This window comes from Manacus vitellinus, unplaced genomic scaffold (genome assembly GCF_001715985.3).
Source record: "Manacus vitellinus isolate BGI_N305 unplaced genomic scaffold, ASM171598v3 scaffold_16_pilon, whole genome shotgun sequence".
NCBI classification, from domain to species: domain Eukaryota; kingdom Metazoa; phylum Chordata; class Aves; order Passeriformes; family Pipridae; genus Manacus; species Manacus vitellinus.
Genome location: NW_021939189.1, coordinates 6,241,416 through 6,259,326, shown reverse-complemented (window position 1 = coordinate 6,259,326; position 17,911 = coordinate 6,241,416). Strand labels below are relative to the sequence as shown.

General features: G+C 46.8%; 1 protein-coding gene across 6 annotated transcripts in view; it reads left to right on the top strand.

Annotated features, from left to right (window-relative positions):
* CHD2 (chromodomain helicase DNA binding protein 2) overlaps positions 1 to 16,701 on the top strand; it is an 88,073-nt gene extending 71,372 nt beyond the window's left edge. For all 6 annotated transcript variants that reach the window (XM_018069664.3, XM_018069665.3, XM_018069667.3 and 3 more), the window contains 16 exons: positions 190 to 282; positions 759 to 932; positions 1,820 to 1,995; positions 3,456 to 3,497; positions 4,503 to 4,642; positions 5,367 to 5,505; positions 5,645 to 5,795; positions 7,102 to 7,224; positions 7,535 to 7,663; positions 8,416 to 8,556; positions 9,699 to 9,833; positions 10,948 to 11,126; positions 11,681 to 11,780; positions 12,256 to 12,472; positions 12,837 to 13,086; positions 13,200 to 16,701. In XM_018069664.3, the coding sequence (XP_017925153.1) occupies positions 190 to 282; positions 759 to 932; positions 1,820 to 1,995; positions 3,456 to 3,497; positions 4,503 to 4,642; positions 5,367 to 5,505; positions 5,645 to 5,795; positions 7,102 to 7,224; positions 7,535 to 7,663; positions 8,416 to 8,556; positions 9,699 to 9,833; positions 10,948 to 11,126; positions 11,681 to 11,780; positions 12,256 to 12,472; positions 12,837 to 13,086; positions 13,200 to 13,533 (2,523 nt within the window). In that variant the 3' untranslated portion in view covers positions 13,534 to 16,701. The remainder of the gene's footprint in view (positions 1 to 189; positions 283 to 758; positions 933 to 1,819; positions 1,996 to 3,455; positions 3,498 to 4,502; positions 4,643 to 5,366; positions 5,506 to 5,644; positions 5,796 to 7,101; positions 7,225 to 7,534; positions 7,664 to 8,415; positions 8,557 to 9,698; positions 9,834 to 10,947; positions 11,127 to 11,680; positions 11,781 to 12,255; positions 12,473 to 12,836; positions 13,087 to 13,199) is intronic.
* Positions 16,702 to 17,911: the final 1,210 nt, after the last annotated feature.

Below are 17,911 nucleotides of genomic sequence, written 5' to 3'. Positions count from 1 at the left end.
TGTCCTGTCACCTTATTTATACTCTGTTGTACCACTTGAGATAGTTCATCCCAGCCCTCGGGGATGACACCCTGCAGATATTTGCACTTTATTTAGCGCATATCAGCACACGAGTCTGTTCTCAAAGCCTCTTATTTCCCGCTGTGCTCGGTATCCTCTGCTTTATCCCTCCTTCTCCCTGGCTGGTAGGAGATGGACATCGATGAGATTCTGCGTCTGGCTGAAACACGGGAGAATGAAGTGTCCACCAGTGCCACCGATGAGCTCCTCTCCCAGTTCAAGGTATGGACCCCCAGGCTCTGTAGTGGGGTGTGAGAATGTGGCTCCCCACATCCTGCCATGGTAAGGTCAGTAACAGGCAGGAACACCTCTGAGAGATCACAGAATCACAGAATGGTTTGGGTTGGAAGGGACCTTATCTAGTTCCAACCCCCCCCCGATGTAGGTATTAATTTGCTTTCGAGTAAGTGGTTTTGAAGGCTGTGAATCAAATTCAGATTTTACCAAATTTGGAAGCAAAGCCAATAATTAACAAAGGCTCAGCAGGACTTCTTAAACTGCACGTACTTCCTCAAAAGCTGTAAGTCCAAAAACGTGGCAAGGAACCAGGAATGTAGTGACATAGGAATTAATTATGCAGTAGTTTATGGAAGTGTTGGCAGAATTCCTACAGGGCAGGAGTTGAGGCTTAGCAGACAGCTCAGGAGTGTTCCTGCCAGGAGAGGGAATTGCTAAAACTTTTCCTGTGCTTGTGAAAGGTCGCCAACTTTGCAACCATGGAGGAGGAAGAGACGGAGCTGGATGAGCGGTCCCAGAAGGACTGGGATGATATCATTCCAGAGGAACAGAGGAAAAAGGTGGAGGAGGAAGAAAGGCAGAAAGAGTTGGAGGAAATCTACATGCTGCCTCGAATCCGGAGCTCAACTAAAAAGGTACAGCCCATCTCGAGGAGCTGAGAGGCAGGAGACAAGAGCTGGCAAAGGCAACACTCAATGGAAGCCTCCTTGCCATCTGAGCTTCTTTTCCTCCTCCGAAGTTGGTTGGGAATAAAGCACAGAGGTAGCACATTGACCTCTTGTTGGCATCATGCATTGGGCCCATGGTTTGTGATGCAGTGTGAGGGCCCAGGCTTAAATTGGTCCAACTCATCTTAGCAAACAGAATTAAAGAGAACTTGTAGTGACCACAAGGCAAATATCCAACTGTACTGGATTTTACTGCAGATTTTGCCATTTTCTGGCTGTTTGTTTTCCTCGGACTTGCTCGCTCCCTGGGCTGCTCTTGCCTAAATGTGGATCTTGAGGGGCAAAGGAGATGGTGTCTTCCTGAGTCCTTCTTTAGGTCATGGGATCTACCCCAATCCAAAAGAAAGCTGGCTGTGCAAGGAAGTTCTTCTGGGATATGGGACTTTATTGGATTATGCACTGTTCTCTGGATGAGCTGGGGAAAAACAGAGAGAGAAGGATAACTCATATTGGATGAATCCAGATTAATTTCTATGGAGTCCTAGTTTTTGAAATAGTCTAAGGGAAATCAGTGTGTTTTAATGTCTCATAACCTTAGTAAATCAAAATACAGTTGTGAAACTGCTGGCTCTACCGGGAGGATGACCACTAGAGCCTTTGCCAGCTGGGAACTGCAAGGGTGTGCAGCCTTTCTAGGACGGTTACATGAGCTCTTGCATCTTTAGGAATAAATGCCAAGGTGTTTTACAGCCTGTACATTAAATAGTGCCAGTGCAGGAGGGACAGAAAAGGTTGTTAGCTGATTAGATTAGCAGTTGTTAACTATACTAATACTGTTCTTCTGGTACATACAGGCTCAGACAAATGACAGTGAATCAGATGCAGAAACTAAGAGAAGGCTGCAGAGATCATCTGGATCAGAAAGCGAGACTGACGACACCGATGACGAGAAGAGACCAAAGCGCAGGGGACGTCCTCGGAGTGTTAGAAAAGACACTGTGGAAGGATTTACTGATGCTGAAATCAGAAGGTCAGTGCTGAGCACAAGAGACAGTTCAGAAAACAAATATAGAAATGCCATGCAGGTGGAGAAAATCCCAGATTAATCCAGGACTCGTTCACCTGTAAGCACGTCAGTGGTTAGGTGGAGCTGGTTCATTGAGACAGCTTCTGCACCTTTATATAATTCAGTTTGCTCCCAGCTGACCTTAACATCCAGGTCAGTGCAAAATGGACTGGATTGTCAGGCTACAGTGAAGCTGGTGCCTTCCTGAGATTAATCCTTGTTGTAACTGCCTTTCCTGGGCCAAGGGGATTGAGCTAATTCTATGTAACACATGAGATCTTAGGTGCCATGAGATACAGAGCTGGAGAAGCTAAGGGCTCTGGCCTTTCTGACATTTTTCTGGCAGTTATCCTGCTGATTTAAGCTCCAAGTGAAAGGCAGGCTCTGGCAAAGTGACCCTATGAGAAGCACTGGTCCCATTGATCCCAGCAGTTGTGTGTCAGTTCCTGGAGGCAGCTGGGGGCTGAATTCGAGTATTGTTTTCTTCTTTTATCTTCTAATTCTTGAATGTTTCCCAAAGATCTTTGTCTTACAGCTCTGCCCACATGTTCAGCCAAAGATGGAAAAGAGAGGGCTATGAGTTTTCCTTCACTCTTTTCATATCTGAGTTGCTATATTTTTAAGCAGGAGATACCAGATTTTCTGGACTGTGGTACCTGCCCTATATCCATCTTGAAACCATGGAGCAGGAAGGACGTGTTACAATATGGAATATAGCAGCCATTTATTGTAATGTAACAGAAAGAGGCCGAAAGAGCAGAAGATGAAAAAAAGAAGGCAAAAAAATAATTAATTTAAAAAAATAACCTGTAATTGTAGCCATGGGGTCTACTCCTAGCACAAGGCACTGTTCGATTGCAGCAACATTTGACTCTTGCCCTAAAGTTGTGTTAGCCATGGCAGGGCCTTTCACAATAAAAATAAGACATAAAAATAAATAGCAATCCTTGTCTGCAAACCTCTGTGATGGATTGAACCACGCTTGGCTCTTCTGTGATGGGTTGCTACATTTACAGCCTGAGCCTTAAAATTACTAATGACATTGATTTAATGCCTCTTTTCTTCTTGGAAAAATGAAGTTAATAATTACCAACGTGGTGTGAGCCAGTGCTTTCTTCTATTTTTTCTTTCTATTTTCTTCTATTTTTTTTTACACTACAGATATGACTCTTTTTTTTTTTTTCATCTGTCAAGCACTCAAAATTCATAATAATATTGTGTTCTTCTCCAGCCAAGGTCACAAAACTCGTTGTGGGGGCTAATGGATGAAGCTTCCCAGTGCTGAGGGATACTGAGCTAATCAATGGGGAATGCAAGGGTGATAATCTGGCAGACTGTAATTCATATATTCAAGTGTATTTGTCATACTGGACCTACTTTTTATGGCAGTTAGTTTAGTCTTCTTATTATTTTTTTTTCCTTAGGTTTATCAAGGCTTACAAGAAGTTTGGATTGCCTCTTGAAAGGTGAGTCCCACCCTGGCCCTGCTCCAGAGGGGAATCACGGAGGGACACTGTATTTCTGAGCAGAGCCAGACACACACATTGCTGTGGGTGTTTGAACCTTGCTGTCATGTCATCAGGAACACAAGCACTGCTGTGCAGTCCCTCGTGCCTCAGTTGATGGGCACTGATGAGTGCTGGCCAAAAGCATCTCGAGCAGTCGTGGCGCCAGGCTGTAACAGCATCGTCCTGCTGGCAGAGTCCAGCCCTTGGGGCATTCCCACTCAGCCTAGAAAAGAGAGGGAGCAGCTGTTGGAACAGCAAATACTACCCAAAACGCTTGCCAAGCTTCTCTCTGCACGTTAGCCTCAAAACTGAATTTGGAGCATCTTTTCATGCTCTGTCCCTCTTGAAGGGAAACGGGGAGAGGCACACACCATCCTCAAGTGTGGGTCAGTAGAACCCTGGCTGAGTGCTGTGACCCAGCATGAGTGAGGGGGGAAGGGAGATGCCATATGTGCTGGGGCTGGAAAGCCCCTGCTGAGGTCTCAGGGCTGAGGAAGGGTTCCCTGCATATATTGTATGAGAATTACAGTGTTTTTTCAGCTGGTTGTACTCTTCTGTTGTGAAACACAAGGCTTGCGTGTGAGTCTTCAGGCAGGCAAAAGGGACAGCAGATGGCAGCTTTGGACCATCAGATGAAGTTAATATGGAACTAGGAAAGCCTGAGGGAACACTGGGCAGTCATAGAGGGCCCCTGTTGTCTCCAAGACAGACAGTTCCCACCTTTGCTTTAGTACTAAAAAAATCCAAAGGATTTGATCACTTATTCTACATCTGAACTGCAGCTGTTAGACCTAAAAAAAGACCAAAAAACTGAGTTGCTTCCTGCACAAACTCAACTTGTGCGTGTTTCATACATTCGTACATGTACAGTATTGAGTACTAAAAGCTGTGAAACAGTTGATTAGGAGATGACTGGGAGGAGATATTCTCTATCAAATACAAAACACTTTCCCCCTTTCCCAGGTTGGAGTGTATTGCCCGAGATGCTGAGCTGGTGGATAAATCTGTGGCTGATCTGAAACGTTTAGGGGAGCTCATCCACAACAGCTGTGTGTCAGCAATGCAAGAATACGAGGAGCAGCTGAAAGAAAATCCAGGGGAAGGTAGGCAAGAGGGTTGTATGCTGCTGTTATGATGTTTTTGGGATTGTTCCGTGGAGCTGGAGAGGAAACTGTTGCCATGCTGGCTGGGCAGGTGTGCCACATTGTGACTTAGAAGCAATAAAACAAACACACATTTAAACCATCCCATCTCTGCCAGGCAGCTGTCACCAATGGAGAGAAACTCCTGAGCCTTCTGCTCAGACTGAAAAGTGCTGCTTGGGTCTGCTGGTTTCTGCTGGACATGTGTTTTCATGGGGAGAGACTGAAGTGATCAGCTGATTTAATGCTGGGTCACAAAGCCCAAATTTTAACTGCTCCTGGGAGTGGGAAGCAAACTGGTGCTATGTACTCCATGGTAAAGCTGGATCCACAGCACTTCCCAGAGCTGGAGTCATCATCCGCTCTCTGTATGGCTGTTCTGTGCTGTTGGTTTAGAGATAAAGGGTCAGGTCTGGATTTCCTGCTGGGTCTCTGCCTGTTGCAGCTGAACAAAACTGCTGAAGCAACAGCTCGAGCATACTTGGATGTGTTTTTAAGAAAATGATACTGGGAGGTGTTTAGATTGCAAATCTAAGTGAGTTAGTGTAAGAAAACTTATATTTTGGGCCTTATGTTTAAATAAGTGGTTGAGGCAAGGTCTTGATCACTGTCTGTGAAGCCATTTTTACAGAGGCACTTCTCTCTGTAAGAGTTCTCTTAATTCCTGTGTTTTATTGTTGAGCAGGGAAAGGACCTGGAAAAAGACGAGGTCCTACTATCAAGATTTCTGGTGTCCAAGTCAACGTGAAATCCATCATCCAGCACGAAGAGGAGTTTGAAATGCTGCATAAATCCATTCCCGCAGACCCAGAGGAAAGGAAGAAGTGAGTTTGGCTAAAGTAGGCAATGCAGAAAGAGGCTCAGGGAATTTGGATTTTGTAGTGGAAAGTGAATAGCCTGGATATGTGGATTTGCTTTATCCTCCACAGCATTAAAAGTAGCTCGTGTTTGAAATGCCTTTAGGTACCGCCTGACGTGCCGTGTCAAAGCTGCTCATTTTGATGTAGACTGGGGAGTGGAGGAGGATTCTCGCTTGTTAGTGGGAATTTACGAGCATGGTTATGGAAACTGGGAGCTAATTAAAACAGATCCGGAATTGAAGTTATCCGATAAGGTAGGTCGCTTCGCTTGCTGATTCCATTGGGTCCATGGCAGTGCTCATAGAGAACATGCTTCATTTACTCCAGAAACAGATGTTTGTGTTTATAACTACTCCAAAAATAATAATAATAAATAATAATGAGGAAAACGGTGACCTTCATGGAATGTTGCATGCCCGATGGAAAGCAGAGCTGTGTTATTTGATGGGCAGTACATTTTCCCTGAGCAGTACCACATGAACCACACTGAAACGATGCAGGAAGAAAATGGCAATGCTGACATGTGTGGTTACATGCACAGGACAGAAGAGGCTGCATTGCATAATCATGACTTGATGTTTCCTTGCACATCTCACAAGAAGCTGAGTCTGAATTTCTGCGTGGAAGTAATTTTTCACAGATTTGACACTGCTTATGTCAAGACTGGTCTGTGTTAGCTTTGAGGGTATAGTTACATGACTGGTGATGGCAGCACAGCCAGCTGGAAAGCCTCCATCTAGTTCCTCTGTTCCTCAGTCATACCCACAAGAACAGTTTGTGGGGACCATGTTGAAATGATCTGGGTTAAAAATAAGCCTCCATCCGTTGTGTCAGTGCAGTGGAAAGAGCAAACTGCAGCACAGGGCTGAGGAGCATCGGGAATCTCCACGCCAGCTTTGCTGCCAATATGTGACATTCCCATGACATCCCTACTAGTGCTTTTAGCAAAGATCATGCTGTGGCTGAGAGCCCTTAATATGTGGAGTTCAGAAAGGCATCTTATAGTGGAAACAACTGCCTGAGACACACCACCCAGTTTCCAATGAAGTATGAAACTAACTTAGTTGATGAGCTGAGATACTTCCCACAAAGTGGCCCCTTGGAGCCTTGTTTTCCACTAAAAATTCTGCATCTGTACCACTGCTGTAGCAATGTCTTAGGTTACCAGAGGGACCAGCCTGCTGTGACAAGGCTGCCGCAAACAAATCTGATGTGTCAAGGAGAGTGGACTCAGTTTTGCAACACAAGGTCCCAAATATAGTTTGTAAAGATCTTTTTTCTTCAAGAAAGATCCCAGAGAACCTAGAGAGCTGCCTTGGGGTCCTTCAACTTCTGCAGAAGTCCAAAGGGAGGGATGCTTGTTTGCTGGGAGCTTCACTTTTAGCCAGACAGGGAGAGTCTGTGAGGAGGGGGGAAGGAATGCTTGAACCTGCTTGTTCCCCCAGAAGGTGCAGCATCTCCAGCCCTTTGCTGGGCCTGGAAGGACTGCTGATAGTGTGTATCTCTTTTGTCAAGCTTTGTGCATGAAGGTATATATTTTTGTTTTCTGCTTTATTGAAGATCCTACCTGTTGAGACAGATAAAAAACCTCAGGGAAAACAGCTCCAGACTCGAGTTGATTATCTACTGAAACTGCTGAAGAAAGACCTGGACAAGAAAGAAAACATGAAAGATGGGGAAGAGGTGAGATGTGGCTGCCTGATTCTGGGGATTTCAAGAGGAGTGATGGCAGGCTGATGGCAGGGGACAGCCTGTGTTCTCAGGTCACTGAACATCATCTCCGTGAGGGAATATGGGCTTGACTGTTGTTTGATTGCATTGTGATATTGAAGTGATAATTAGTGGGGGGCAGGTAATTATTGCACTTACTCGGGCTCATCAGGCTTCCTGCCATCCTGCAGGGCTGCAGTTGTTTGCAAGGTGTTCAGGAGGTATAATATGGCCCCAGGAAGTAGCTACTTGCTTGCTCTGACTACTTCTGTGTTTTCACCAGGGCAAGCTAAAGAAGAGGAAACCACGAGTAAAGAAAGAGAACAAGGCTCCCAAAGTCAAAGATGAGCATGGGAATGAACTCTCCTCTCCTCAGCACTCGGACAACCAGTCAGAAGAAGGTGAAGTCAAGGTGAGTCAGCCTGGTGGATAGTGGCTTTTCCAGGTTTCCTTGAGCTGTGCTATTACTGCCCAAACTCACCTTGAGAAGCACCCCCAGCAAAGCCCTGGGGAGTCAGGGGGCACTACAGAGTGAATTCCTACAGGACTGACAAACTTACAAAAACATACATACAGCTGTCAGGGTGAAGGAGGCACCTTTCCCACCTATTCTTTTAGGTCAGTGCTCTAAGTGTTTTTGGGCATCTTAGAGTGGCCACACACATCCACATATTGACTTGGAGGAAAGGTTGTGTTAGGACAAAGCCTGCTGCCCTTATAAAGGAGAGGAAAAAGAATTGTTTCTCTCTCCTTTTGGGCACGTCAGCCAGTGGTGAAGTTGGAGTTTACCAAGGTCATGCTGTTGCTTAGAAAACGTTCTGTCATTGAGTGGTTTGGCTTGTAGTCTGAGGCTTTTTGTTCATGTGCTGATCAGTATCTACCTCAGGGGCTGAGCGTTCTGGAGCACAGCTGGCACAGGAAGGCAGTGCAGATCTGCAGCTTGCCAGCTTGTCACAGGCTGGGGCTCCTCTGGTTTTTATACCCTTTTGTCAAGTTTGGGTGGATGGCAGCTGCTTAAGCAGGGCTTGCTGTCTGGTTAAAGAGGTGTGAGGGCAAATTTGGATGTACCTCAAAAGTTGCCTGCATTTTAAGGATGTAAGTTTTATTGGAAGAAAGTGTGCATGAGGTGAGGACTCCAACTTTGTGCTGTGACTGGTTTTCTAGGAGGATGGCTTGGACAAGAGCCCGGTGAAAAAGAAACAGAAGAAGAAAGAGAACAAAGAGAACAAGGAGAAACAGACATCCTCTAAGAAAGAAAAGGAAAGTGATAAAGAGAAAAAGAAAACAAAAGACAAGAAAGAGAAGGTATGTGGTACTCTCAGGAGCAGTTTGATAGGAAAGTCCCTGAGCAGAAGGACAAACTGTGAGACTTAGGATTCATGGAAGGCCCTGTGTGAAGAGCCATCAATGAAGCACTGGGGGGTGAGGTGGTATCCCGTTTGCAGCCCTTCTTGCCATAAAAAGTAAAAAAGGCAGTATGTCCTAAAGGTTGATGGAACATGAGCAAAAAGGAAGAGATTTTGTCAGTCTGCCTTTAAAGTACAGCTATCCCTGTGACAGTGATATGGCCACATAGCTGATGTTAAGGAAGAACAGGGGAAGAGCCTGGAGCACTCAGATCAAAGTTCTGTTCAGCTGTGATTTATCACAGAGTTGGCAGCTCCTTGTCTTTATTCCCCTTTAATTTAAACTCACCCAAATGACCCAACTGCCCACACCATCAAGACTGAAAAGTTGTCATTGTCACTGTTCAGGACTCAACCAGAATGAGTGTTTCAACATCCCTGGTATGTTGGAGACTAAAATGTCTCTTGAATCTTGGGTGCAACTGCCCTGAGGCTGGGTTCAAATTGGAAGGGGAGTAAAAGCTCCCATAACACTGACCTGAAGTACCTGTCCAAGGAACAGGTATGTGCTGCATGTGAGTGTGCTTTGACACTGAGGTCATAAGTGCAAACCAAGAAGTTTTGTTGAGTATGTAGGGGAAAGTTTTCTTTCCAGTGATATTTGGTACGGCTTTGACTGCAGATAAGTCATGTAAGTAAAATTTTACATAAACAGGCCATGGTTTGAGAACTAGTGACATCACATGAAGTTGCAGATCCTTGTAGACATGAGACTACCCTGAGCTCTGTCCTTTGCAAGGGAGGGATATTCTTTCACTTACACTCTCTTCCAAGTCTTCAGCACTTGGTTTTCTCTCCATGAGTGTGAATATCATATTCGTGTCCAAACTGTTGGCTCTGACTTCCCTCTGCTCCCTTAGGGGTGATGTAAAGCTAAATAGAGCCATTGCAGCTCAACAGTTTTTGATTCTGGGAGGAAAGTTGTAGGAGCAGTGCCCAGGGTTTAACAACTGCCAGTAACAATAGTGCAGAGGCTGTTGGATCACTTGGGATCCTGCAGTCTTGCTCATCATGTGATGTGTGTAATTTGTCCTTGTAAAGCCTAAAGGTGGAGAGGCCAAATCTGGGAGCAAAGGGAAGAGATCACAAGGTCCCGTCCACATTACTGCAGGGAGTGAACCGATCCCCATTGGCGAAGATGAGGATGATGATCTGGACCAAGAAACATTCAGCATAGTGAGTATTTTCCTTGGGAGATGGGAGGGCAGTGGCAGAGAGTCCAGCCCAAGGCAGTTGGGGTTTGCTTAGAAGGACATGTTGTAGGTGTCAGGCTGTGAACCCTCTCCTAGCGCCCCACAGGGATTTCCTCTGGCCAATCTGAGAGCAGGGCAGGACAATCCTGGATGAGATCTGACCACCAGCCTCTGTGCTACCCACTGGTAGCGTGTCAGCAGAGCAAGCACAAGAGCTCTCTGCTTCAGCTGGTAAATTCCCACCTCTCATTTGGCAGCCCTGGGTTACAGAAGACCCTGCAGCCTTATGTGGCAATCCTTTCCCTATAGAAGCCAAGGAGCCATGTGGGGCTCTTCCAGGCAGGGAAATAGAGTTTACAGGGTGACCTTGTATGGCTCTGGGAGGTACAGAGCTGTGTAAATGCTCTCACAGCAAATGTGCCCACAAGGCTCGTTGCAAAAATAGCCTTTTAGTAAAAGTTGTCATGGCAGATTCTCCTTGGCTGAAATACCACTTCTTAAAAGCAGTTCTCTTAACGCAAAGCTGTATGTTCACCTCAGGTCTATGTTATTTTTTGTCTTTTTCTATAACTTTCCCTCTTGTGATACATGGAAGGTCCAGTCAGGCAGTAGAAACCTGTCTGATTTCCTGTCTGTGCCCAGTGTTGATGTGTACAGCTGAAAAAGATGCTTTCATCTCATGCCTGCCAGTTTTGGTAAAAGGGAGCATTAAAGTGACTGCATATAGGGATGAACAGGATTAAGTGAGCTCTCCTTCAGCTGGGGCTGCTGGTTCAGTGGGTGGATACTTGGATATGCCTCTCTACCTGCTGTGGGATCTGTGTGGGAGCAGACCATGTGTGGTTATGGCTTGCAAGGCAAATTGTTCCCCTCTAAAAGGCAGAGGCAGTGGAGATGGGGAGACTCTTGTCTTTTCCTGATTATTATCTGCAGCATGTCTAACAAATTGCTGTTTTATAGCTGATTTCTCCTTGTCTAATGGTCAGATAAAGCTAATATCTCGTTCTAATGAACTTCTTGCAGCTCTGATTAACAGGGGAACAGTGTAGAGACCTGTGCCAAATTAATCACTTTCTCCTCTCTATTGCTCTTTCAAGTGCAAGGAAAGGATGAGACCAGTCAAAAAAGCACTGAAGCAGCTTGATAAACCTGATAAAGGACTGACAGTTCAAGAACAGCTGGAGCACACACGCAACTGCCTCCTAAAAATTGGTGATCGCATCTCTGAGTGCCTTAAAGCCTACACTGACCAGGATCACATCAAGCTATGGAGAAGGTGAGGGATCATTTTGTTTTCCTTGGCTGGTCTAGGATATTTTGAAATGGTAGTTAGAGGTTGCTGAGTTTTATGTGAGTGAATGTGCCATTTGCCTGTTATTTAACCAGTGAAATCTTGTGTTCTCTAGCCCACTCAGTCCATAGAATTAAAGAATTATGAAATGTTTTGGGTTGGGAGGGACCTTAAAGATTAGTTCTAACCCCCCTGCCATGAGCAAGGACATCTTCCACTACACCAGGTTGATCAGAGCCCCACCAACCTGGCCTTGAACACTTCCAGGGATGGTTTTCCATGGCCAGTCCCAGGTGAGGGGTTTTTCTGCAAGTGTTGGATTTCATTTACCTGGATTTCAAAGGTAGTTTAGATAAACCACTGCAAACCTCTTTATTTTACTTTGAGGAACTTGGTTCCAGCCCTCCTGATCATCCTGTCCTGTGCTGGGTTGAGACTGTTTTCCAGAGGGGGTCAAATTGATTTGGTGTTGGTTTGGAAGCAGTTGGCAGTTAAACTGCTGATGTAGCAATTAACAGAAAATGTTCATGTCCTTCTAGGAACCTATGGATATTTGTGTCAAAATTCACAGAATTTGATGCCAGAAAACTACACAAACTCTACAAGATGGCTCATAAGAAAAGATCACAGGAAGAGGAGGTGAGAGCTGAAGTGCCTTTCCTTTGATTGCTGTCTTTAAATGTTGCTGCACTTAAAGTGCCAATACTTTCTGCCTCTTACCGTGGGTGTTCTTAGTTGTTGTTGTCAGTGTGTGATTTTCTCAACATCTAAACAGTCTGGCTGCATTTGCCTTCTCTTTCATGTGGCATTTCTGGTCACTTTGTCCTGGCTGTTCTGACCAAGAAAAAGCATTGTTTGGTGTGGCATATGGTGTTGAGTTGCCCTTTAGAGTGAAAAGCCTGGCATGCTGCCCTGTAGAAATAAGTGTAGAAGCAGAGCTGCAAAACCGTGCCTGTGCTCTACCATGTTTGCACCGTGCTCGGGCACAGTTGGTTCACCAAGTCTTCAAAGAGGCAGGAAAATCCAGAGCCTGACAGACGAGGCCATTTCACACGGAGTCCAAATCTTTTGATGGAAGACCAGCTGAGCTGTATCCCTCTCTTCCACCTTGCAGGAGCAGAAAAAGAAGGAGGACACGTCCAGCATGAAGAAGCCGTTCCGCCCAGAGCCTTCAGGCTCCAGCCGCGATTCCGTGATGTCCCAGTCTCACGTGCCTCACAATCCTCATTCCCAGAAGATCCATATGCCCCCTTCCCACACCCAGCAGCAGATGCACGGGCACCCACGTGACAACTATGGCCACCCAAACAAGAGACACTTCAGCAACACAGGTTAGTGCTGGCAAGCCAGGAGAAACCACCCCTTCTAACCTAATGCTCCTGGACACTTATCCTTCTGGGGATTGTGACTGGTCACGTGTAAAGGTGATGGGATAGAACAAATATTACCATTGTACTTACTGCTGGACTAGAAAACATAACGATGTACTGAGGAAAAGAATATAAGAATGGGACACAATAAGATTTGTCAGAATAATGATAAAAGAAATTCAAAGAAGAAAATTGGGCCCACGTAGTTTAGGGAGGAGAAGGTTAAAGGGGCATCAATAGTTACAATTTCTGTGAGAATTCAGCAAAGTAATGGGCTTAAACTAAAGTATAAAAGAGACTTACAGGTGCTCTTTCCTCGTGGCAGACCGAGGAGACTGGCAGAGGGATCGAAAGTTCAACTATGGTGGCAACAGCAACCAGATGTGGGGTGGGGAGAGGCACCACCAGTACGAGCAGCACTGGTACAAGGACCACCACTACGGGGACCGGCGGTCGCGGGGGGATCCCCACCGGAGCTCCGGGAACTACAGACCAAACAACCTCTCCCGCAAGAGGCCGTACGAGCAGTACAACAGCGACCGAGACCACAGGGGCCACCGAGACTATTATGACAGGTAATTAACTCCCTTCCACCTCAGGCAGGCTGGGAGGAGTTCGAAAGGATGCACCGTGTTGGCCAGGCTTCCCTTGGGAAACTCATCTCCATCCGTTTGTTTTCCCCCCGCAGGCACCACCACGAGTCCAAGCGTCGACGATCCGATGACTTCAGGCCTCAGAACTACCACCAGCAGGATTTCCGACGGATGTCTGATCACAGGCCGCCCATGGGATACCATGGCCAAGGACCTTCGGACCACTACAGGTCCTTCCACACAGACAAACTGGGAGATTACAAACAGCCCCTCCCTCCATCTCACCCTGCAGTGTCGGACCCTCGCTCTCCCCCCTCTCAGAAATCCCCCCACGATTCCAAGTCACCTCTCGATCACAGGTCACCTCTGGATAGGTCATTGGAACAGAAAAACAATCCAGATTATAACTGGAACATTCGGAAAGCATAAAGAGACTGAGAGGGGGAAGCGCACGTCTGAAATACTTGGATTGGTGTGGCGGTGGCTGCTTTCTCCAAGCCAGCAACGAGAAATTCTGAACATGCTGCTATCATCTGGCTGGGTCAAGGAGGATTATGGGGGAGTGGGTGGAGGAAGATTTTCCCTAATTCTTGATTCTGGTTTGGATTCCCGTTTCCTTTCCCCTTTTTTACCATTGAACTGTTCTATCATGGAACCAGCCTTGCTGCCTCGGTCTTTGTTTTGTTTTTGTTTTCCTCAGTCCAATGGACCCAAGGGAATTTTCCCCAGCCAGTGTTTCCTCAGAAGGAGAAGGCAGATCAGTGCTGCTTAGGATGGTGCAGAAGGCTGTGAGCCTGCTCCAACTTGACGTTATGTGACAGATGCTGCTTTGGGATTGAGGATAAACTGGTTGGGCTGGGATTTGTGTGTAACCAGCATGGGGCAATGGGAGGATGTATTCAAAGAGGGACAGGAAAGACCCTCAGCAGCCAACTTTGGTTGAAAGAGGGACTTGCTGTCCCTGCAGAGTGAGCTATGCTGGTGACAATCCATCACTTTCCTGGCCATGTTATCATTTCCATGTCTTTATCCATTTCAAGAAACTGGCTCTGCTTTGATTTCTGTTGTCCCCTGCAACAGGAGAGCTGGGGGTGATCTTCCTCCCATCTCCAGGGCTGGAACTGGCAAATCTTGACTCTGGGGAGGGCGGGAGTTGGGATATGTGAAAAAAAGACTGACTTCCTTAGCAAAGGCTTAGTTCACTTCTAACCAGTAGTAAAGAAATCGGGGTGAGAACAGTATTTCCCAGTGGACAGGGATCAGGAATTCACAACAGAACGCTTCTCTTCTGGCATGGGCAGCTTGGGTGGTCCAGGAACTAACAGGTGCTGGCTGGGAGCTGCAAGATCAAAAGATGGCTCTGGGCATGTGGGGATCCTGGAACTTCCAATCTCCCCCCCACTGAAGTGCTCTGGTCTTTGGGCAAATAGTTTTTCTCTGTGCTTCACGTAGCAGTGATCACAAACCTTTACTGCAACTGAAGGATAAAGAATGGTAGAACAAAGGGAAATAGGAATCCACTGTTCAGGAATAGTCACCTTCCTGCCACCTTTCTGGCAGTGACTCAGAATTGCTAAAAGTACCTGCACTTACAGACCTTCTGTCTGTCTAAATTGGAAATGAGCCTGGAGACTTAGCACCTCAGTGAGCAGGGAGCAAATAAGGAATTCAGGACTGATCCTTGGAGAAAATGTCTTAAGAGCCCAGCATGGCAGAGGGAAAAGAGGAGTCTGCAGCCCAGTTCAGTGGACTTCAGGGCAAACACTCCAAGTATTCAAGCCATAGCATTTGATGCAAACCAGCATCCAGCCTGGACTCTGCTGTGGTTGTGCACAGATTGCTGGCCAGAAGTAGTTTGGGTGATTATTTTTCAGGTTGGAGCTCCCTGGACACCACAAAGCTCTCCCAAAAGAGAGACTGCCCAGAGTGTGGTGTCTGGGGATGCGTCACCTCCCAGAGCTCAGTGTTAAAGACCAGGCTGTTCCAGACTCCCCTCTTTGATGAGAGATAGAAGCTGGGCCTCCTGTTAAGATGCCAGTATTTGACCCTAATAAGCTGTGATGTCCTTTCCCCGAAAGACTGAGGGCAGGTGGGTGTTCAGGGCTGGTTTCCTGACTCCAGCCAGTGCCTTGGAAGGCGCATGCAAACCAACACTAATATATCCCATGTCCCCTCCACGCAGCGTATCCCTGGAAATCTGCTGCCGTCACTCCCTCTGAGCCTGCTGCTTTAATGGGACACACGGGAAGGGTTTTTCTTCCTTTTTGTTTTTTTTTTTGCAAGATTTCCACCAAATTCAGGGCAGTTTTGTTTCCTTAGGGGCACTTGCTGCCCTGAGAAAGTGTTACACTTGTGTTTACCTGTGCAGGGTGAGGTTAATGCAAGTCTTCCACAGTCCCCCTTGGAGCTGCCAGGCAGTGGGAGGTGTGGAGAGAGCATGTTTCCGCAGCTTTTCCCACTAAGCTGTGACTGCAGCCTGTGGTATTCAACAAAGAGGTCCTTTCTTTTCAGAGGTATTAGCTTTTAATGTGAAAATGGAAGAAACCTCAGAGGGGGCAAAGAGAATTGCTCTTTTTGTCCCCAAGCGGTGCTGTCATGATGGGAAGTTTGTGCCATACTCTTGTAGCAAAGGTAATACTGGCCAGCCAGTATTTGGGTTGGTGCTGGAAAACTTTGAACCCCAGCAAGAAGCATTTTCTGTGTCCAGATGTGGGGGTTTCTGCACATCGTGGGTTCCAGGTATGAGGTTGGTTTGGGTTTCCTTCTTGTGCAACAGCCACAGCTTTACTCTTGTCCACCAGAGAGTTGTCCCTGCTGTCACTTCGTAGTGATGCTGAAGGCACATCATTTTGTCCACTTGTGGTGGGCAGGTCTTTGCTGAGTTTGGTTTTAGTGAAGCTGGAGAATGAGATTTGGGAGAAAGTTCTCCCTGAGCACACACACATGCATTTTATGTCCCCTCAGCATAGGGACCATGACCAGACCCAATCACTTGGATATGAGTGGGATCAGAGGGGACACGTCCACAGCCATAAACTTCCTTGTGGTGCTTGTGTCAACACCTGGTACAGCTCTTCCTTCCGAACCGGCTGCTGGATTCCCTCCAGCCTCTTTGCAGGAAATAGTACTAACTTGGGTTAGTATTTTGATGGGCTTTTATTAAAAAAAAATAGCCTGACCTCTTTGGAAATGGTGTAAAGTTTTGAATTCACATGTTGCAAGTCCTGCAGACCAAAACTTGCTGTGGGGACAGGCGATGTGGTCCCAACCAAATTGGATGCGTAACAACGCACCGAAGTCCTTGCGTGAACGGTTTGTGATCCTCACAAAAATACTATTCTGCTTTCACCCATTTCCTCCCAACCTCTGCCTCCCCTCCAGGGAGAGAAGGACTCCTACTGTAAAAAATGCGGACTTTTAAACCTGTTGACTAAAAACAGTAATTAATATTAATTTATATTTGTGAAAGAAATGCCACTGTCCTAGTGATTTCTGATGTAAATATGTTGTTTATATAGTATGTATGAAATTTTCCTACCTTGTAAAACTGCTGTACTTTTGATTCTTGTATATTAAAAAGTGTTACTGAGATTTTCAGAACGGCCCCAGCATGGTGTCTCTGGGGGGTCCTGCGGCCCCTGGGTACAAAGGCAGGTCGAGGGGGTGAGAGCCTGACACTGGGGCTGTTTTGGGATGACAGGGCCCTTTCCTGCAAACCACTATGGATATTTTCACTGTGCAGGAATAAGCATGTTCTTCTTGGCTGCTTTTATGTAGTTTCGCAGTCCGCAGTGATAGAGACTTGGAAATCCTTTTGGATGGGAATTTCCACCTGATCAGGAGGAGCCAGGAATTCCCTCACCCATATCCACCAGGATTTCACTGTGATGATACCAAAGTTTATGTGTTTATCCAGCCTCCATATTTTCTGGATCTCTGGACACATGTAAACTTATTTTTGACCTTTTCTGGGGAGAATTCCCCATTCTCTAAAAGGAGTTCTGCTCCTGCTGAGTTGGTGGAGTTCTCCCCTCTGTCTCTGGCCCCTCCTGGACAGGATGTGCCTCTTCCCAGGTGGGATGTGATGGCACCCAGTGGGCTGCTTTGCTTTGGTTGTTACCCTCCACCACTCATGCTGAGGCCCACACGGCAGGGCAGGGAGCAGGGATTGGAGCCATTTCTCCCAAGTTATAAAAGCTCATTGTAAAAAGCACTTTTCACACCTGTAGCCACTGGGTCCAGCCCTTCCCAGCCTCTCTGCCGCTAAGCCAAGTTTCAGCCAAGAGTGAAATTTCACAGCTGAGTTATATGCTCCTGAAAAATGGATTTCCTAATGGAAAGAGTGACTGGCTGTTAGCCATGGGGCTGCGGCAGGGAGAGGGGCTCGGCTGGAGGGAGGCACAGGGGCTGCAGGGAGCTGGTCTGGGTGTACGTGCCTGGAGCACAGGGGGGTGAATCTACCTGAGGCCAGTGATTTTTTTAATTTTATTTTTTTTTAATTTAAGGAGGCAGGCAAGGATATGGGCACCCTGATGCCGGGGACACCATCTCTCTGGCACAGCTCAGCCCAGCATCCCCCTGCCCACCCATCCCCACAGCACCACACTGAGAACAGTTAAATCCTTCTCAAAGCTGATGGAGAAATGACCCCACATCTCACTGCCAGGCAGGTCCAGTCAGTCCCACAGAAGCATATCATCCATAAGGACGTGGTCCATGCAGTGCCATGGCCATCCCAGGGTGCTGGGCAGGGCTGGGGCTCCGACTGGGAGCACAGGATAGTCACTCCTGCTGGCTCACCTTGGCA